The sequence below is a fragment of the Botryllus schlosseri genome, chromosome 2, assembly GCF_051294905.1.
Source record: "Botryllus schlosseri isolate E-star chromosome 2, Bs_hap1, whole genome shotgun sequence".
In the NCBI taxonomy this organism is placed as follows: domain Eukaryota; kingdom Metazoa; phylum Chordata; class Ascidiacea; order Stolidobranchia; family Styelidae; genus Botryllus; species Botryllus schlosseri.
The window spans coordinates 1,124,900-1,147,127 of NC_137237.1; the positions used below are offsets into that span (position 1 = coordinate 1,124,900).

Below are 22,228 nucleotides of genomic sequence, written 5' to 3' on the forward strand. Positions count from 1 at the left end.
CTAGCCATTCTCTGACTAAATTTTCAGGTTACCCTAAAAACGCTGCACACCAAATTGTTGAATTGTTGAGTTGTCTTCAAAAACGATGCAAAACAAATTTGACTCAATTGCATAAGTAGATGCGGATATATTTGAGTATTTCATTGATAATTCTCTGATTATCCACCAATTATCAAATCTTAGCTTATAATTGTTAGAATTGAACCAAATTTGGTGTGCAGCGTTTTTAGGGTAACCTGACAATTTAATCAGTGATTGGCGGGAATCCGGAAAAAAGTTATTTTTGAACAACCCTATACTGTGCGGCCACCGACGAGTCAGCTGAACAATATTCGCGCTGGGTCAACCCATACGGAAAAGTCGAACGTCAAACAAAGATCAATAACGTAGCAATTTCAAATCTATTCGGTATATTATTAATTTCATCATTTCAAAACACTCAAGATTGCTATAAAATTAAAAGATAGATAACGACTTGTCGTAGTTGAAGAGTTTCTTAGAGGTACAGAACTTCAATACACAATTGAATAATATATTCATATTGAAATATAAGCCCGAATATTTCCGACTGACTCTCGTCAGGGGTATCGTCATCGACTATATTATAGAATTGGAATGAACATTGTATATCAACAATCGTATTGCGGACGATTATCTCTAAAACTATTCGGGTCTTGCGAACATGAAAGTAAAGGCATGTAGCCTACTCTAAACTGAATGAAAAATAACGTAAAACTGACGACCAAAGAGAGATAAATGTTATAGTAATCCAGCGAAGAAAATGTAAAGCAATTAAACCCGATATATTTCAGGCAGTAGTATAGCCCTAATGGGTAATAAAATGATGTATTAGAAAATTGACATAGGCTCACTAGACGAAGTTTACTTTGCCACTGAGCCACACGCATTCACTGTGGATTGAGGGTTGCAATGCTGTGGTAGGCCTAATCATTGAATGAAAGTCAATATTGGACCTAAAGTATTTTACATTCTGGATATACGCTCACATTCACGAATGGCGTTTAGTGGTATTGGATATTGAAAATATTACATCAGTTGTGCAAATTATCTGAGTTTACTTCAATTAGCACGAACAGGGACGTTATAAATACGCCAAACAGTTCAACTTTTGGATATATGTAGACATAGCTTTTCGTCCTACTGCAAATAGCCATTTGAAAGCATAGTAATTTGGTAACATCTGGATGATACAACTTATTCTAGAACCCAATGAATTTATCAGGGAAGTATCATATTACAGGTGCTGACATATTGACTCGAAAGTGTTGAAACTTGAGAATTACAATATTCCTGACGACGCACGGTTTGGACACACCATAGAGAGCACAGAGAGCAATAATTCGTTAATCTCAAGCTATGATGTTGCATATTGCGAGCACGGCTCTACACTGCAGTCAATGGGAGTGGCCTCTATAGATCAGCGGTTCGCAAACGGTTTTGACTCATGGCCCCCTTATAAAATCTCAACATATCTTTATCGCCTCATAAGCCAAGCTAGAGGTCATCAGTAAAGAAGTACATCCACCTCTCCGTAGCAGTATATTAGATTTTATCTACTTGATTTATGGCCATGCTTGATTACGAATACACCAGCCAAGGCTGTGTCACCAGAAGGAGTTCGTGTACCATCTAAAAAGAGTGAATTGAACTCCCTCTTATTCGAAATTTCATACTGGTGACGTCATATTTTGTGAAAGGATTGTTGATATACAATGTTCTGTCCAATTCCTTACCAGTTGCTGACGATTACCCCTGACGAGTATCAGTCGAAAATTTTCGGGGTGATTTCAATATGAATTCAATTCTACTTGATTCACTAACTCAAGCAGTTTTGTTAGTATATTGCTTTTATTTCGACAGTTTGGGACGCAGAAAAACCCAAATGTTTTTCTATTCTTTATATTGGTAAAGGGAAAAGAATAATTTTTTGAATTCGCTTCAACAACTGTTGATACGAAATTGAGATTGACTGATTCCCCCCTCCTCCAATATCTACCCATGGGGCAATATCGCCCACTTTGGTACCACTGCTCAATGCGTACAGAGCAACTACCATTAAGATCAATATTTTGGGTCCTGGTCCCTATGGATAGCGGGGTTTTGGGGGGGAGTATTTAGAATCGACAATCTTCTTCTCGAAGTCGTGTTTTCTCCGCGGCAGATAACGTTAATGGGTAAGCTGCAGCCTTCGGACTCATCCCAGCTTTCCACAAGTGAATTCGAAGTAGCGTTTGTTTCAGCCGATTTTCTTTCCTTGTTGCGTCGATACTTACGCCACCGAATAGATAGGCCTATTATGACCAGGATGACGATGAATCCACCAATTCCACCAAAAATCGCACCCCAAGGAGGTTCTAAAAGAGATCAAAAATCAAGATTGTGTTTGAATCAAAAATTGTTTGTGAAGACAGCGATAATGTACACTGTAAACCAGTTCAGCTGGACTAGTACAAGCTTGTAGAAACTACTGGATTTTTGAAACCCTGAACTAGGACTTGAGCTACTCATTTCTTAAGACTCGCCACTACATCTAGAACTGACGACCTTGAAATTCGAAAGCACAGTAAAACACGACACCGGTAAAACCCACCCCTGACTGCGCCACTGTAGGCTAATAGTGATGACTCTGAGCCATGAATGGCTGCATTAACATCACACAGCAGAACACTGGTATTGCGATTCATGCCAAACAACGACACATGTTTTCTATAGTTGTTAAGCAACTATTGTTTAAATGCGCAACTAGAACTAGAAATCATTAGTTATAGTTGTCAGAGCTACAATGTATAACTTAATGATATATTCGTATTGAAATAAACCCGAATATTTTCGGCTGACACTCGTCAGGGGCAATCGTCAGTAACTAGTAAAGAATCGGAAAGAACATTGAATATCAACAATCGTGACACAGTGTAAAATGTCCTGTGCAATCTCTCCTAGTTGCTGACGATAACGCGTGGCGAGTGCCAGCCGAAAATATTCGGGTTGATTTCAACATGAATATATTATTCCACTGTATGTCGTAGCTCTGTACCTCGGGGCGAGATTATAGTGGTGAAATCCACAGCTGCAACACTAATGGGTTGCGGGTTCGAGTCCGACCCAGGACGACTCCAGAATTCCTACCTAAGTGTTGGAGGTTTATCTAGGCTCCTCGCCATCTCATCCGTGTAAGCGGTGTCATATAAAAGCCTAAAATTGGGCCGTGCTACAAATCGGCAGCTACGGAATAGAAACGAAGAAAATTGACCTGGTGCAATGACCAATGACCATAGTAGTCGACAAACACCATGAATACCACAAACAAGAATAGCTTTGTACCTCCAAGAAGATATTTAAATGCAACCATAAATATCTGGCAACTTTTCGACAACTCCAGATTCTCTCGCTATACATTTGAAACGTTGTAGTTCTGATGCTCACCCGGCGGTTTTGTTGTTGTATCTAAATCTATTGCCGGTGACGTGATTGTGGGTTCGCCCGTTGTTGAGATTACGAACTCGGCGGTTGACAGTGTGACTGTCGCCACATCTGTGGCAGCCGTCGACGCTTCGTGCGTGGTTGCTAAATCAGTCGTGCTCTGAGTTCGCGTCACTGGAATAGAAGAACTCATGGACGGCTAGTTGTCAAACTGGAGTTAGCAGATGTGCTCAAAGTAGCCACCGTGGGTACTCAAGTGGAAGTAAAATTTACCAGGGTTGCAATGACTCGAGTCGAGATTATTTGGTGACTCGGCTTGACTCTAGTCGTTTATTCAAATGTGTAAAATGACTCGACTCGCGTAAATTTTTGCGTCGACTCGACTTGTACTCTAGCCATTGTCCATGACTCGTACCAAGTCATATGACTTGAGACTAGGACGGCCAAGACAGAAATTTCATTGGGACTTCGAAGAATAGGAAAGTCACCACATGATTTGTATTTCATCTATCAGTCCTGATACTTGGGAAATGTGGGGCCAGAAACAGTTAACAGCACTGAGGAAAATAACGACACTATGACTCGGACTCGACCCTCTACTTGGACTCTACTGACTTGGACTAGGATTTGACTCGGTGGTGAATTGAAAATGACTTGACTTGACTCGATTCAAAACTATAAAAGTGAGAATGACTTTGTTTACTTGCACTACTTGCAAAAGTTGTTATGGTTTCTAACTACTACTTCTACTTTTTAGACGAAAGTTAGCCTACAACAGGGGCGGGCAACTTCTCCGAGTCGGCGGGCCGGATATAGGAAAATTAATTACGTGGCGGGCCGGATTGCTGAATCGATACATTATTCGCCCATTTATCCACGTATACAAGGAAGAAATCGTATTTAATGAATGTATTTTAACGACAGCAATGCAACTTCAAAGCCATTTCTCGCCAATAATGACGAAGACAATGTTGATTTGAGAACAGCACTCTCATACAGCAGGGGTGAGCAATCTTTTTGCCAGTCACGGCCGCATTTCGACTACTCATGTAGCCTACGGCCGCATTACAGGGAATAGTCGTAATGAACTAGCAGGACGCCAAATACTCATGTTAAAGTGTCTATGTCCATTTCCGGCGAACTCCGTACTAATCTAATGTAGGCTGTTCATAGTCGCGCCAAGCGCGAAAATTTTTTCAGATTCATTCATGAATTTCGTCATGAAAATTAGTAGTTCTACATATTATTTCTCACCCCATGTGATCAGATTCTCCGGTAGAGTTGGTGGAGGGTCGGTCAGGACAGGCCAATTAGTATTAGTCACTTTGTTGCATGCTGCTCTTTGCATGTCTTGACCTCCCGTCAGGATTGTCGGTTTAGTGAGGAGAACACGATTCCGAGTTGGTATTTCTATATGTGGCGCATCTGTTCGCAACTGTACTGTGGGGCTCTGATTGCAAAGTGCGCAACTATATTAAAATCGAAAAATAAAGTCGCATTGAATCGCGCGCTGCGCGAAGAAACTTTCATGAATAATTAAAATCTTTCAAAAAATCGGGAGACAATTCGTAAATTCAAATTCCACGTCGACGGCCGCTAACACCTACTAATTGAATTACGTGTCCACGGCCGCACAAATTTGCTTCTACGGCCGCAGGTTGGCCACCCTTGTCAAACAGGTACCACCCCTGTCATACAGGTACCACCATGTCTGCTTCTCTCTGATCAATCAACACACGATGCAATCCTTCATCAAGATTTCCAGGCGTTCAATAAGCCCGGTACCCCAAATTTACCAAGATATCAATGCATTAGGATTAAGTAGGTGACGAGATAGCGTGGTTATTAAACTGTGCGGCCTGTCTATCTCGATATTGAATTCATGCGGGCCGCGGCCTCGAAACTTGAAATTGGCCTGCGACCCGTTTTCAGTTGGCGACACCTGGCATAATCGGTGTCTTACAAAAGCCTATACGTGTGCGCCGTGCTACAAGTCGACGGTTACGGAATCAAAAATAAGAAATATCGGCCTGGTGTAAATGACCATTGTCGTCGACAAACACCATTATTACCACAAATGACATTAGGGTTCAATACATCGTAAATGCCAATAATGCAAGTCTTCTCGCTTCGACGAACTTACGCGTAAGCTCCACCCTCGCTCGCTGTGCATACATGTGTATAAAAACATACAATCACTAAAATGGATGTGAGCAAGTAGTGGGGAATCTCGGAAGACTGGGGCCGGCGGGCCACATTATCATGTAAGACGAAAAACTGTCCGCGGGCCGGACAAAATCCCTTCGCGGGCCGGATCCGGCCCGCGGGCCGTATGTTGCCCACCCCTGGCCTACAATATACCTACAATGTCCGACATTTTTACTTACTTTTAACCCTTACGAGGTGGAGCCATATTTTGCAGAATTGACCTTCACTTTTCAAATTCCCACCGTGACCCTACCAATACTTGAATCTAGGTCGTTTCTGTTTGAAAGTGGGCGGAGTATGGACACCCAATGACATGTCTCTCTCTCTCAATTTTCAAGGCTGACCCTCAGGAGGGCGTCAGAGAGAGAAATATGATGCTTCAGTGCGTAGCCACTGTTGCCTGGTTTCCAACAAGCCGTCAACCATGGTTGTAAACCGCGTGGCTCGTCAGATATCGAAAAATGGAAAATACATATAAAATTTACAAATGGGCGTGGTCAATGAGTGATCATCAACGTCAAGTTCATGATCAAGACTCAATCAGCCCCTGCCGTCCGGTTTATGGCATAAAACAACGCAATTTGCTTTCTTTTTTTCATTTACAACCATTTGCAGGCATAGTAAACCAGTTTATGACTCATATGCAGTCTGAATTTGCACTTGAACTTGGCCTAGATCTTGAAATTCACTGAAACGTGGTCAAAATTAACAAATCCTCCTCAGAAAACTCTCCAGAACACGTTTTGATGTTTGAAACGATGAATATTTACACAGAATACCGTACATGTCGACTTCTGATGTTCTGGCAGATTTTCCGACAATATTTTCCACTTGGAAAATATCTGGAAATTTTAGGTGATAACCATTTTTTCCCTTTTAAAATTATTTTTATACTATTTTTGCAAACCAAAATTTTTGAGTAAGGTACCAAATGCATCGAAAAAGTCTCAGCTTTTCAAAAAACGTAGTTCTCGATGTCTAGGGCGTGTCAACATGGAGAAACCGGTGTCGGAGACATGCCATATCACATATGATACACCCACCTCGTAAGGGTTAAATCGCTACTTCTAATTCTACTCCAGTGCCGACGATGACTTCTTTGACCATGGACTTCTGAATGCCAGTCATTTAATTTTAATTTAATTTCCGAAATGTTTCTATACTCATTTAAATTTTTATCTAATTTACGGTCTTCCTGAAAATGTGACAGGAGAAGTGTTTCGAGCGAAACGAGCCAACATTGGTTCACGGACATTAGTGATTCTCGTGATTATGAGAACGAGCTATGATTTGATATGAACTGTACTTGATTTTTGTTGTATTTCTTTATAACTCGAAATTGAATTCAATTCCAAAGTATTTGGGAATTCCGTAATTCAAATACTAATATAGAAAAAATGTGTAGCTACAATTCTGCAAAGCTGGAAATTTTCAAATTGTCCGACTCTGTACTTACCTGAAGTAAATGGAGCCGAAGTTGGGATTGGGCGGCAATCGATGCTGCACCACGTCGAGAATATCGGGAAGCATTCCTCGTCTGCGTTGCAACTGTCGCAAGACTGTTCTATGACTGGAAAACGTAAAAGGAGAAGAGTATGGTGGACTATAAGCGCAAACACGCTGGATTAATGTGATGAATAGTGCTTAGTTGCCACGGCATTGTGCACCAGAAACGCGTCTATTGCTTGCCCTGTAAATCGCTTGTCACACGTCCCTTTTCCAGTCTGTATAACATCGAGACGAGTCACCATATATCAGATCCGAAAAGATGACACCTTTTTCAAGATTCAATAATCAACATAAAACGGGGAATTTTTGCAGATAATCGTGACCCTATGTGAGTCGACCTCTTTTTAGTCAACCGTCGAGGCAACGCATGAAACCCCCCGTTTTCACGTGTTTTGTGTCGGGTTGACCTTTTACAGCCTTCGCTGCGTAATCGCCTAAAACTAAAGGCAAAAAAGAGGACGGCTTGAGAAAAAAGATATTTCGGCGTTCTCGGAGGCCATTTTACTTTTATTGAAAAAAGAGGACAAATCGTCCTAAAAGAGAGCTGTATCTCTAATATAAAAAGTCGAGAGGCTGCGTGTATGTATCATTCTAATTCTATAAAATAATTGGGAAAAGTTCAAAATTTTCCAGTTGTTTATTTCTGTCCGTAGGTGAGTAATCTATAAAGTGCCAATAACCGATCACTTCACCAATCATTGCATGTCTCACGAAGCTTACCTGAAATGCAGAAAAACGGGAGTGCCGTCGTGCAGTCGACTGGATAATAGATTACACCAGTAGAATTCGGTTCAATGGCTATGCACGAGACGTCGCCTGTAGGACGGGTGCCGTTTCTCCATTGGATATTTTCGTTGATAATGTCCTCATCTATGTACAGCTGACCCGATACTAAAAATTAAAGAGTGTAAATGAAATGAACGATTTGTTGTATACCTATACACTAAGCGCGCACGTAAGAAAAGATCGACGCGCATGCCAGTGTATAGTCTACCTTCAGTATTACCGGACCACATTCTAACATGTCTACCTCGCCTACTGATACATGCCGCATTCATTTCCGTCGCTTCCTTTTATGTCATCCTTTCTTAAATCCAGTGTGGAATGTGCGTGCAGCCGTGCATGCCTCTTATTTACATGCTGTAGGCCAAGATGTGTGTGTGCGATTAAAAGAACTGCTGTCAAACGTCCGAGGTTTATCTGGCCTGATCTTGCGTCTTTACGAAATGAAATTAATGGAATAAAAAACGTCTAAAAAGAAATACAAGTAGACTAGTTCCACTGTTATACATCGGGTGGGGAATGCTACATCGAGAGACCAAACTGTCGTTTGGACAGCACCCTATTCATTATATTGCATTGGGTCGCGTGTATCGCATTGTACACTGTGTGTCTTCGCCGTATAAAAATAATAAAGCCAATGGTTACGATTATGATAGTTAGGAATTCAGATTCAGGACACGCGGACGCGGCCGGGGTAAAATACAATGTCTTTGTCCGATGAAATACCATCGCATCACCGTATTCAAATATTGACATGACATGACATGACCCTCCATTCCAGGTGGTCGGGTCGCTATAAAGAATAGTGCTATTGAGAATTTGTTTGAGCGCCTATTTGAAGGTCGTTGCTGAAGCTTTTGAGGCGTGTAAGTGTGGCATTCGTGCTCTATACTGCCGCCTATGGTACTACCTATGGCAGTAATGGCAGCGATACCTGGTGGATTCATATCCTATTTTGGACTGGCTGCTTCCAGAGCTGGAATTATCTAGTTGTCCAAGTTTGTTACGGACTAATGTCTATCTTTATTTCAGGTAAGGCTTGAAAAAATTGAGCGCTTTGATTGATTTGATTCTGAATCGGGTGTTAGACTTTGAGTCGAGTCGAGTATCACTCATTGTCACAACAATATGAAAAAAGTGAAAAGTTCAGATATGTACTTTTTATATGCGATCACAAAGCATATATTGCAAGTTCCACATCCCAATAAAGACAATTCGGTGTTTCTTCAACTATACTTATTTCATTGACCTTTGTGACACCTGACACTGCTGTGGGTTTATCACGTGATCACGAATACTCTATCCATAGTGCCCAGTGACCACAGCGCCCTAATTGCAGGCTTCCTTTTGATATTACGAATGAAACTCATTAAACTCACTCGTTGTGAATGAAGTCATGTAGGCCACTTTGTTGTAATATCGCGCCAACCCCTCGAAGTCTTTCACCCAGTCTTTTTTCGGCGCCAGAGCAGTCACTGGTCCGCTACAGCATTCTTGGGCGCCAGTCTTGGTCTTCAAACTGCTGTAAACCACGTGCCGGCATTGCGAAGCGTCAGTCGATTCACCAGCTGCAAACAGAACACAGGAGTTATGTACATTATTCATAGGGTGGGAATAACGATTCGAGTTTCGAATCCGTAGCGACTATCAATTTTGATAATTTGAGTTGAATAGCGACTAACCGCAGTTCCTAAACATAATAGACGAGCTTCTTGGAGGTACAGAACTTCAATATATAATTGAATAGTTTACTCATATTGAAATGAACCCGAATATTTTCGGCTGACACTCGTCAGGGGTAATCGGCAGCAATTAGTAGAGACTTGGAAAGAACATTGTATATCGACAATCGTATCACAAAATATTTGGTCACCAGCATGAAATTTCGAATGAGAGAGCGTTCAATGTACTAATCCCAGGTGGTACACGAACTCCTGTTGACAGAGTTTGGGTTGGTGTATTTTGATAACAGTCGACTACAAGGCACACAAATGGAAGTGTGAACGGCCCCTCCCAATAACGCGAAATCTGTCGTCTCGTAATGCACGTGCACGCTCGGTGAAAAGCTCACCCTTAACTCATCCACTCAAGCTTGATGCTGAGGGATCAAAGACTATTAATTCTGCAATCGGCAAACATCTGTTGGATAATCCGATTTGTGCGAATAATTATCGAGACGACAGATTTCGCGAGGAGAGGGGCCATTCACACTTCCATTTGTGTGCCTTGGGGTCGACTTTTATCAAAATACACCAACCGAAACTCTGTCAAGAAGAGTTCGTGTACCACCTGGGATTAGTACATTGAACGCTCTCTCATTCGAAATTTCATGCTGGTGACCAAATATTTTGTGATACGATTGTCGATATACAATGTTCTTTCCAAATCTCTACTCATTGCTGACGATGACCCCTGACTAGTGTCAGCCGAAAATATTCGGGTTCATTCCAATATGAATATACTATTCAGACATAAAAGAGGAAACTAGAAATTGCCAAATTTATGTATTCGTTCCATTTCGGTCACGGCCTCGAAAAATTCAATGACTTTTTTACCTCGGAAATCAAAAGCTCATTAATAGTACAACCCACGCGAGCCTGTCCTGTCCAACTATCATGTGTGGAAACACAATGCTCTATCAAGAATACGCCTATGCCGGGCCACGACATATAGAACAGTATTTCGACAGGTGGTGCATGTCCGTCCAGTCCACATTCAAGTCCAGATACAAACTGTTTCTACTGAATGAAAACTAGTCAGCGCTCGAGATTTCCGGGCCAATATCTGACATATCCAACTTGCCTTCCGACATATGCCACCTTATTCTGGTCGCCTGCCTTTTTATGTACTAATATGACTTCTTATCCAGCGTACAGGCCAAGTCGTTTCGCCACTCCCTATCTTTCATTATATGGCAATTTTGTGGTGTTATTATCTCATGAAAATTTCAATAATACGACTGAGTGACTGGTCCTGGAGATACCAATTTCAGGTCTACATATAGATGTTGGCGGCTTGATGCTGACAGTTGCATCATGAGTCTGTCAGCGTCAAACGATAACTTTTATGAGAAATACATAAGAAAAAAGTGCTCACGTTGACAATCCGAGGATGCGAAAATCCGACCTGCTTCATAACAGATTGACAAGATCAGAATATAGCAATTCATCGCCGTCTAATATATCGTATGTAGGATTATAATAAAAGAAAATATCAAATGTCCTGTTCTATACGGCCACGAGACAAAAGATTCATCTCGAAATCAAAACATAAAACGGTATACCGATAGAGAATTGAAATTCCTCGCCGAGAAGCGTGAAACATTATCCCACATCATGAATAATGGTCGACGTCACGACCCCATTATAAGGTGTTCATGCCTTCCTTAACTAAATATCTGACTCCTGCTATCCGACTGGTAAACATACACACGGCGAGCAACCTTCGCCCAAAGATAGTTGGCGAGAATGAATTAAACTCCTAATCTTCAGTAGAGTCAAATTGTTATTACAATACAATGCATATGAAGACGACAGATTACAGATAACAGAATCGTGCAAAATGAAGAATTGGATACCTAATAGGCTACAAGGCCTAGATTATTATATTATAATTGTGGTTTTGCGTGATTCTTCGTCACCTGGTTGGTTTGTTGCGTCACGTTGTTCCATTTTAGATTAACTTATTACGATTACGAGATACTACGAATTCCGTACGTGTGGTCGCTAGTTAGGACAGAGAAAATAGGTTTGATCAGCAGTTATATTCTCAACCTTCTTCATATCATTTCATCTGATGGGAACATTATCAACTTCAAATACCCTCATTTCAAAAAGTAATACTATTGTTGCTCGGAGTAATAAATAAAAAATATATATAAAATGAAATCAGAATCTGCATTTGAGCGTGCGTTTCAAGTATAATTATGGACAAAGCTGATTCTGCTCTTCTGCCAACAACATGTCGTTTAATGTTCGGACACTGTAATGAAATCGATTGATATTTACAATGTCTCCAACTCTCCACTTCAGCGAACTCTTGCTTTTTGCGGTTCGTTTTCTTGTGTACCTTGAGTCGGCATTGCTGTACTTAGTACAGCAAATAACAAATAATGTTCTAACTCACTTCTTCAATAAAATTTCAAAATCGTCTTCTTTTGCTTGGTATCTACAAACAATTTTTACTGAATCAATACTAGTCAGCCCTCTACAGTTTACCGGACCACGACCTGGCAATACGATCTCGCCTTTCAGCACATGCCACTTTTTCACGTGTCCTTCTATATTATCTTATTTTACTTTTCATTCAGTGTGCAACCGTGCATGCCTTCGTTTTTTATATCGCCAAGGCCATGTGTCTGATTTCGAAGACTACTCCAAGTCGTTTCGACACCTTCCTATCTTTCATTGCATCGCAGTCTTGTGGTGTATTGAAATGATGAAATTGTTAGCAATCAATTGAATGGAATAGAATCTCACGTGACTTTACAACCTTATCCCGTTCAACTAGTAGACTATATAGAAACAAGGGGAGTGGAACGTTTACTATAAACGGGCAAGATAATTAAGGCTGGATGGGTGAAACCACGCGTCGCACGTTTGTACTATAGGACCGGAAACAATGATTCAAATACTTGCATCTGAACTGAGTATTAATTCTAATGATTCGAGTACGGTATTGATAGTTGTTTTCTCCGAGTACTGAAATTATACGCTCCTTGTCACTAAGAATTAATTAATCAACGAGAATTATAGTTTCGATACTATTTTTCAATTTGGAATGCTGTAAATTTCGATAGGTCAATCACAGCATACGGAAAATACAGTACAAAGCTACGCACGTTAGTAGAAATGAAATATCTCTGAAGTCTTGGTCAATCCACAGCATTGTATCAAAGTGCAATGAAGTAGCTGTGTGACCGAAAATGTGCCAAGTAGTAATAGACAGAGTATCGCCATGCGGACCAATGGGCTTAGAGTATTTAATCACGTGACATCTCTTAGCCAATCAGAACGCAGAACATTATGTGCGTGTTTCCAATACGAGAGAGGTTTTGGTTGTGTGAGAGATAGCATAGTTCCAGTTCAGTAACGCTGAGATATTATTACATCATTATTGCGTAAGTTGATTACCTTCATTATGATTGCGTATTGCAGTTGAAGCATGTCCAGTAATGATTACGTCATTATGATTGCGTAGTTGATGACCTTAGTTATTACGAGAGCGGCTTTGCTTGGTTCCAGTAACGCTGAGATATGATTACGTCATTATTGCGTAAGTTGATCGCCTTATTTGTTATTGTAGTTGAACCAAGTGCAAGGCAATATATAACGTGTAATATTTATTACATGATTATTCGCTGTACGCTGTAGATCGAATATGTCTGAGATTACTGCTAATGATATATACGTCATAATGAATCGGATTGACCCGATAAACTGGTATAGGTTCGCACGTGAAAAACGTAAGTTGATCGCCTTATTTGTTATTGCAGTTGAACCAAGTGCAAGACAATATATATAACGTGTAATATTTATTACATGATTATTCGCTGTACGCTATAGATTGAATATGTCCAAGATTACTGCTAATGATATATACGTCATAATGGATCGATTTGACCCGATGAACTGGTATAGGTTTGCACGTCCCACGTGAACACTTGCTCATTGGAACTTAAGCCCAACGCCTTAACCACTCGGCCAACCCAGTAGTCATTTACGGCATTTAGCCTCAGCTATGCAACTAGTATTTAGAGATAGCAGTGATATCCACCGAGTCATTTACGTTTTTGATATTATAGAGTATACGATTGAATCGCTACGAGTAACGCACTGTTATCTAACTCATTGGGGAATAGATTTTTCAATGGAGTATTTAGAGCTAGCAATGCTGTATGGGATCCACTAAGTTCGAACAGCTGCGTTTTGTTATTGTTGAGTATCGCACAGTTGTCATTAGGGAATAGATTTTCAACGGTTTAGATACGCTTAGTAGATAAACTGCGATTATGCCTTGATTAAGCCTGCCTCTTTCTGGATGTTTTGTGATGTGAAAAATGGCTCTGAGATCATGGCTGAAAAGTACCCACTATCATTTGCCGGAAAAACTGTTGTCGTAAAATTTGGAGATAAACTTTACGATCCGTCAGTAGAAGCGTTGAATAGTCATGGTCGTACACTCTTAGCGAAAAGAGTGGTTATACACACCCCAAAAGGTGGTACACGAAAACAGAACTTACGTAACCCTGCCGGTGTATATGACCAGATTCACCCCCTTCCTTGCGGTGTACATCGGATATTTCACCCTACCCATTAGAATTGATAGGGGTTCAATTTCAATATATACACCCTACTTGATATCCTGTATCTTCTTCCAAATGGCACACTATTGCAAATACACAGTCTTGATTGCATATATTCGATATCAATTGAACCATAATAACATAAAATGGAAACATATTTCGTGAAATAACAAAAACAGAGATCCCAGCGACGGAGAAAAAAATTCACTGAAAATACTGCTCGAAGAACATCGCCCATGTAATATCGGGAAGTCGCCTCCTCCAGGTTTTCTCAAAACACTCTTGTACGGCGAAGGTTGAGTCACTTTTTTCAGCAAGAACTTGTGGCATCATCCTGAAATCAAAATGCATATTCACAACCCAATTAACAGGCACATATGTTAACATTCATAACTTAACGAAAGACCACATAAATACAAGCCGTTACGAAGTATATATATTTTCACAAAGTACTTACAAAAAATCAGATGTTTCACTTGCTAAGGCATTGCAGCACAGACTGTGGCCCGATAGGGTGAACTTACCGCTATAGGAAACATATTCACACACGATCACTGTACGTGTGGGCAATTAGGCATCGACAAGATGGAAATTTATGGATAGTTTTCATGAAAACCGCCTGTAACAGGCAGACTTGGACAACTAGAAAACGTTCCCTTTTTCCAAATTAGATTGGAATTAGATTACAACTACAAGTTTTTTTTTCGAATTAGAGTAGAATTAAAATTATAGCTACACAGTTTGAAATTAGATTAAAATTATAATTCTAGCTAACAGTTTTTTTTTTCAAATTAGATTAGAATTAGAATTACTCAAATCGCGAAAAGTTGAACCAAACTCCGTTAATATCAAATCTTAGTTCATCTTATGAGCATGAGAATAGCAAATGTCTGTACACTGTACAGTAGGGGTGTTCAAAAATGACTTTTTCTTCCAAATTCTATTGGCTACTTGATAACATCGTTAGGTTACCTAATTGAAGCCTGCACACCAGATTTTATTCGATTCCAACCAGTAGCCGCATTGCTACAGGAGAAGAAAGTTTTTTATTTATTATATGAAAATGAATAAAAAAAAGATTAAAAATTTTCTGTTCACCCCATTAAATTGTTAGGTTGTCTATAGAAACAATGCTCAACCGATTTGGCTCAATTCCAACCAGTGGAAGCGGAGTTATCGGCGTCGCAAAATTTTGGATTTGAATAAAATAGTATTTACGGTGACCGATTCTTTAATCATTTATTACAATTGTGCCCACCGTAAATACTAATTTAGTCAAATCCAAATTTTTCGACTGGTTCGAATTGAGTCAAATTTGGTGGGCATCGTTTCTATAGACAACCTTACAATTTCGTGGGTGAACAGAAAATTTCGAATTTTTTTTACTAATTTTTAAATAATAAATAAAAAACTTTCTTCTCCTGTAGCAATGCGGCTACTGGTTGGAATTGAACCAAATTTGGTGTGTAGGCTTCAATTCGGTAATCTAACAATTTTATCAAGTAGCCAGTAGAATTTGAGAATAAGAAGTCATTTTTAACACCCCTACTGTACAGCAAGCTTGGCTTGTTTCGCACTATACAGTTCTCCTGTAGCATTTCCAGGAAAACCAGACATTAGATTAGAATTAAAATTAGAGCATAGAAAGATTTCATACATTCGATTAGAATTGGAATTAGAGCATAGACATTGCGCATTACGCAACGCTCAGCGTTGGATGAATATTCTGTTTAGAGATAAATTTGCAATAAAACGTACATTTCGATCACATCATTTTTATGCTTGGGAGATATTATTAACTGTACATGTGTATTTGATTGTGTAAAATGTGTTATAGAAGTCAGTCGACGGAAGTGAATAGACAAGTCTGAACATGTATATTACAGCATGTTAGAGATAGATTGTGCAATAACCGTTTTCGCTGAGTCATAAAACAAAACAAAATGGGAAGTAGGAGTGATTTGCTAGTTTGACGCACGTGAAATCGATATCATTATAGCGTTCATTTCATAAAAAGTCAATTTTGACTTGCATAAATCATCCTCGAGACTACTCAAGGGTTAAATTACACTCAAAAGCTACGCAAGACGCTAATTTAGTATTCTAGAACTACTGAATTTTTTCGAAATCTACAACTAGAACTAGAATTACTCATTTTTCAATATCCGTAACTAAAACTAGCTTTTCCAAATTATAAAAACCTTGATCAATGTGTATGACAGCTTTGGGTGTAAATCAAGAAGTAAGCATAAAATAGGTGGCTACTATACTCGATAATGTTACATTGAATTCAACATCTTTATAACGAAACCGCTTGGAGATTGCGTTTAGCACAGTGCGATATCGCTCAAATATTCCATTAGCATCTCATCGTAAGGAGTCAGACTCGAGTCACGATTTTCTGATAACGTTCATTGTAATTTTGAAATCTGTGGTTAACAACACTTTAATATTTTCAAATCCAAATCCTGTTCCTGCGGGAATCTTATCGGATATATTCGCATTGGGCATTACGCAACGTTCAGCGTTGGATGAATATTCTGTTTAGAGATAAATTTGTAATAAAACGTACATTTCGACCACATCATTTTTATGCTTGAGAGATATTATTAACTGCACATGTGTATTTGATTGTGTAAAATGTGTTATAAAAGTCAGTCGACGGAAGTGAATAAACAAGTCTGATGTACACCTACAATCTACATGACTATACATTATGCTTAAATAATTATACAATTGAATAGTATATTCATATTGAAATGAACCCGAATATTTTCGGCTGACACTCGTCAGGGGTAATCGTCAGCAACTAGTAGAGAATTGGAACGAACATTGTATATCAACAATCGCATCACAAAATAGGTACCAATAGCTGTTGGGATCAATAACAGTTCAAACAGGGATCCGAATACGCTTCCGAATATACCTTCGACTGTTATTTCCGATGCATTAGCTTGCGAATGTAATCTAATATCAGGTTGTTTGTCAGCCTTAAATTCAGTGACGTAAATATTCTTGTTTTGACACCGCTGTCTAAATGTCATAAATTACCCCACTCGCCTCACGTGCATCCACCAAACAATACCTTCGCTAATTAGTATTAGTATTGTTCCACGCATTAGCTCGCAAATGTAGTCTAATATTAGGTGTTTTGTCAGCCTTGACGTTTCACAATATCGGAGTGAATATTAGCGTTATAATTCATTAAGTTGTAGTAGGCAACTGTAATAGCATCTGTATTGCATCCGGTTTCTATGCATCGGATATCGAGGGCTCAGTTGGACTATAGATGACTAACCTACGGATAGATACGCAAGTCGCGTCGTTACGCTCCGGCAAGCAGTTACACTTGTTGCTGAGCAATCCAAAAGCAGCATAATTGGAGGAGGTATAGCTTGCGGCCCGAGGGCTGAAATGTAATGGAACTGGTCTTAATCGAGAGCTACTGCCTCACTGATTCCGAAAATACAAATTAAAATCGTGCCGGGATATGGAACCACCTCAAAACAGCCCTCAAAGTCTGAAAATCGGCATTGTTCCAACAATGGCACCACCGCAACAGGATGAACATAACAATGGCCAATTTCGTCAAGCGATTGTTCAGAACAATGCCGATTTTCAGACTTTGAGGGATGGTTTGACATGGTTCCATTTCCTGACAAGATTTTAATTTGTATTCTCAGAATCAGTGCGACAGTAGCTCTCGATTAAGACCAATTTCAATAAATTTCACCCCTCAGGTCGCAAGTTGTGACACCACCAATTATGCTGCTTTTAGATTGCTGAGCAATAAGTGTAACTGCTTGCCGGAGCGTAACGACGGGACTTGCGTATCTATCCGTAGGTTAGTAATCTATAGTTTGACCACACCTGCTCTAAACCATAACCATAACAACTTGAGTAAGTACTGTCACTAGGCAAACCCTAGCAGAGTTATGCTCAAATTATATCAAATATTGCATGGAATATGGCAAATGAACACGCTAAGTATTATCAAGTGAAGGAAAACGAACGCCTAATTCCCTCTAGATACATATTTATTCGGAAAATATCCCCTTACCGGGTGAGTACAGTTGCTTTCTCAAGGTCTTCCTATCTTCCCCACTCAAGCGCGGTAAGACTAGTTTGACTTCGCGGCATTCAGGATTATATCTCACGAAGCTCTGAATGGAATTCACGTATTCCACGTCGACTATCGTTCTGTTGCTATCACTGAGGTCGATTGCCTTTAGCTGTTCATTGAATAATAGGCGATTTAGATCAATTTAAAAAATACAGAAACGAACTGCATCGCTACATCGGGATCTACTATTGAGCAGAAAGATCTTACTGTAGCGCATCGCTTTCCCGTCTCTTCGCTCAGATTCCTGATTTGCATGGAAAGCATCTTGCAATTACTCAGATTAAATTCTTCCACACGGGAATTGCACAGGACTTTAGTTAGTGTTTTGTAGCAGGATGAAATGCCAGGATTTCTACTTAAATCCAGCGAATGCAGCTAAAACATGGTGTAATGTTCAAATATTTTACGAGACTACAAACGACTCGGCACCTGTAATAGATTAGTCATAATATTATTTATCAACAGTTGAGCAATTTTTGCGATTTCTGCTCCTAATAGCAAAACTGATGCAACACCGAAGACAATAATGAAGCTCGAAAGGTTATTGAAGAAACCATCTAAACTAGCTTTAAAATGAATGAACGATTGAAAAAACCTCTTGCTTAGAAGCAGTGATAGTATTTATTTTCAGATGTGATCATAAACACTTTATTGATGATAAAAGTTCTATCGATCGATGAAATGTCATGCTTGAATATGACTAAAACTCACATAAGCATGACACTGTGATTGATTATTTCAGTTAGAAAACATAACGGATCTTGTTCAAATGATCACCTCATGAATTCCGAGACCTTTATTTAATGAGATTAGTGAGTCTTCGTCCAATTCGCAAGCTGAAAGTCGAACGTTTTTCGTGTTATGCTTTCTTACAAAGCATCCAACTTCTTTCAAACCTGTCGGTTCCATATCCGTATTATAACTCAGATCAAGGTTTTCGACCTACAAATACAGTAATTTATTTCAAAATGACACACAAAACTATAGAAACGAGTGAGTACCTCGATAGAAGCAAAACTTTCAAAAGCGCGCATTTCCTCGGGTGTAAGGTCACACCCCTTCATGATAAGAGTAACCGCTTTGTCTTTACAAAGTAAGGCAGGCAGCGCGGTCATACACTCTTCATCCAGCTGATTGTAGCTGATGTCAAGATATTGGAGCTGAACAAATATAGGAAACTGTCAATTTACGATCAGCATTGATCAGATATAAAACATTTCAAACTGATAACAGAAAAAATGTTGATTAGCCACTCACGTCATAATATACGCGAAATGTGCTAAGATTAAACTAGAATTTGCTCTCTCCATCCATCTCCGCACAATCGCTCATACAGAATGTGATCATTAACGACTGAACCCAGCAATAATCGCGCATACCTTACTGTTTTTGAGCTGTAGAGCAACGAAATCTTTTGACTGCAAATGCGAGTTCACAAGTGACAAATAGGTTAGATCGTTCGAAATAATAGTCGCGAGTTGCGTAAAGTTAATGTTTTCCCCGTAGCTGAGATTGAGGTTTCGTAATTTCACCTATAGGAATGAGGTATTAGGAAATCTCACTTCGAGAGGTTCTATACTAGATTAGCGCCTAGCTTTTCCCATCATCAATACCTGATGCCGCCTGATAAGTTGATCCAAAATGATTAGAAAATCTTCGGATCCATCACTTTCTTCCAGATTGAGCTCCGTCGAACCACACTCCTTCATCAACTCGCATATTACTGGGAGGAGTTTTTCAATGTCGTCGTGTGCTGTAACGCTGAGTTTTCTTATTTCGACCTGAACGAGCGCAAAACTTAACGCATAAAACGCTAAATGAGCTATGAACAGTTTAACACTGATCAACTTTGGCTATAGCCTATCTAATAAGGCTATTGAGACTGATTCCTATACAAGTAGCAATTGAGCATTGTTCGCTACGTTACCTTCAATTCTCGCCTTAACACATTAGTAATAGGGAACAACGCGATTACGATGAAAGTTTTTTTAAAGTCGTATCTGAATATTATACAGATAACATACTTATATTGAACGTGAATTTATAATGATCAGTGACTACGAGTGGAATGTGTGAAGGCGTTTACCACAAATTCAAATCCACGAATTTTATCCAGTAGTATCTTTACGAGGTTTTCATTGAGATCGCATTGACGAAATTCTAACTCATACACGCGACATTGCTGAATAAGACCATTCGCGATATTATGTATATCCAATTCAGTCGTAGTTTGGTGAAAGAGCCCATGATCATGATCATGATGAAGTGAATATTCCTTATGGGCTCTTTCACCAAACTACGACTGAATTGGATATACATAATATCGCGAATGGTCTTATTCAGCAATGTCGCGTGTATGAGTTAGAATTTCGTCAATGCGATCTCAATGAAAACCTCGTAAAGATACTACTGGATAAAATTCGTGGATTTGAATTTGTGGTAAACGCCTTCACACATTCCACTCGTAGTCACTGATCATTATAAATTCACGTTCAATATAAGTATGTTATCTGTATAATATTCAGATCAGACATGGGGTAATCGCGATTAGTAATCGTAATCGATTACGACGATTACAGCATTTTGAAGTAATCGTAATCGCAATCGATTACATTCGAAAAAAATCCGAAGTAATCGTAATCGTAATCGACTACTTCCCATATTTAATCGATTTTTTTGTGAAAGAACGATTACTTTTTGTTTGTACAAGGACTATGACATAAACTGAATATTCGTGAACAAGAATGAGATAATATACCAGGTCAGCGGTAGCACAAACGTCTGTTTTCAAACGCCACTGACTCATTATTACGTCAGAAGTATTAGCTCCGCTCGTCATTGCGTATGAAGTATCCAAACATAGTAAACAGACATGCGACGGACATTAGTAGTGTGATTTTAAGAACAACTCCCGTGGTGTATATCAGGTTATCAATACACTAGAGAAGTCCCTACCTCGCAGCAGGATATTGATCACCACTCTGCCTATAGTTTCAAATAGTAACTTATGTATTGATGTTTGGTTGTGCTTAGTTAAACGCAGTTTACCGTTGCTGCTTGGCGAGCAGGAGGCCTACGTACGCACGTGCACCTCACAAAGATTCGGAATTTTGTATACTCGTCGAATAAAACATTGCAGTTTCCACAACGAAGCATTACAAATAAACAGCTGCTGATATATATCATAACCGAGCCGTGCTTAGCCGTTTCTCGTAATGGCAGCTCGCTCTATATGTATTAAGTTGAAGGCAGAATTTTTATGTTCACTATATCTTATTCTCATATAACTACTTGAAACGGGCGTAAATCGTTATTTCACAGTTCATTACTCAGCATTTGGACCTGCCGCCATAACCATCCGCTTATATAGCTTGACATGTTAGCGTGGGTTTTAGCTAGAATCAGCAATTCAGCCAATTCAGCCACAACAGCAATTCGTCCCCCTGTCCAACCGTTGGTCAATTTTCAAAACTGAATTTCGTCAATAATATTGGTAATTGCATTATATTAATATTCATTTATAACCTCTCTCAGCCCCGAGTGTCAGATTTACCTCTAGAGCTGGGGCATGTAATTCATAATCATAGCATCTGGTATGTTGTTATAATTACTTTATTGTATGTTGTTAATTCGCGACCTCCAGTCTGTTGTATAATCAAAAGATATTGTACTCGCCCAAACGTAGCAGACTAAAAGAATATCTCTCGTGAGACGCACATAAAAATTGTCATGACTTTATTCCTTTGTGGGTGCGCCGGGTGGCATTTGCATTTTGGGCCCAGATTGGAAGGACAGGAGTAGGCCTACCCACGCCCACCCAGCGCGACTATTGCCAATGGACGAATACCCTAAGTTTCGGC

General features: G+C 39.6%; 2 protein-coding genes across 5 annotated transcripts; both read right to left on the reverse strand.

Moving 5' to 3' along the window:
• Positions 1-873: 873 nt before the first annotated feature.
• On the reverse strand, positions 874-11,502 carry LOC145432866 (uncharacterized). Its single transcript, XM_080309683.1, has 6 exons — positions 11,038-11,502; positions 9,321-9,509; positions 7,879-8,049; positions 7,106-7,219; positions 3,445-3,615; positions 874-2,375 (listed from the first exon to the last, which is right to left on the reverse strand). The coding sequence occupies exons 1-6, from the start codon at positions 11,108-11,110 to the stop codon at positions 2,083-2,085; spliced, it is 1,011 nt and encodes a 336-aa protein (XP_080165809.1). The 5' UTR covers positions 11,111-11,502; the 3' UTR covers positions 874-2,082.
• A 2,838-nt stretch (positions 11,503-14,340) lies between these two features.
• LOC145432867 (uncharacterized) lies at positions 14,341-20,596 on the reverse strand. Of its 4 annotated transcripts, XM_080309685.1 has the most exons (8): positions 19,982-20,596; positions 19,748-19,900; positions 19,370-19,528; positions 19,265-19,310; positions 19,146-19,204; positions 18,576-18,743; positions 18,306-18,477; positions 14,341-14,579 (listed from the first exon to the last, which is right to left on the reverse strand). In XM_080309685.1, exons 1-8 carry the CDS (start codon positions 20,075-20,077, stop codon positions 14,575-14,577), a joined length of 858 nt encoding a protein of 285 aa, XP_080165811.1. In that variant the 5' UTR covers positions 20,078-20,596; the 3' UTR covers positions 14,341-14,574. The 4 variants fall into 4 exon arrangements, with proteins under 4 accessions (XP_080165811.1, XP_080165813.1, XP_080165810.1 ...); XM_080309687.1 differs by lacking the exon at positions 18,576-18,743; XM_080309684.1 differs by having other exon boundaries at positions 19,146-19,310.
• Positions 20,597-22,228: the final 1,632 nt, after the last annotated feature.

Bases quoted from the DNA above. Each gene is read 5' to 3' on its own strand.
- LOC145432866 (XM_080309683.1), bottom strand. From the start codon at position 11,110: ATGAATTGCTATATTCTGATCTTGTCAATCTGTTATGAAGCAGGTCGG. The intron at 8,050-9,320 runs GTGAGTTTAATG...TTTAATTTTTAG, and splicing joins CATGACTTCATTCACAACGA to TATCGGGTCAGCTGTACATA. The intron at 3,616-7,105 runs GTAAGTACAGAG...CTTCTATTCCAG, and splicing joins TTCGGCTCCATTTACTTCAG to TGACGCGAACTCAGAGCACG.
- LOC145432867 (XM_080309684.1), bottom strand. From the start codon at position 20,077: ATGAAGGAGTGTGGTTCGACGGAGCTCAATCTGGAAGAAAGTGATGGA. The intron at 19,529-19,747 runs GTATGCGCGATT...ATATTTGTTCAG, and splicing joins TACAGCTCAAAAACAGTAAG to CTCCAATATCTTGACATCAG. The intron at 19,311-19,369 runs GTACTCACTCGT...CTGTATTTGTAG, and splicing joins AAAGTTTTGCTTCTATCGAG to GTCGAAAACCTTGATCTGAG.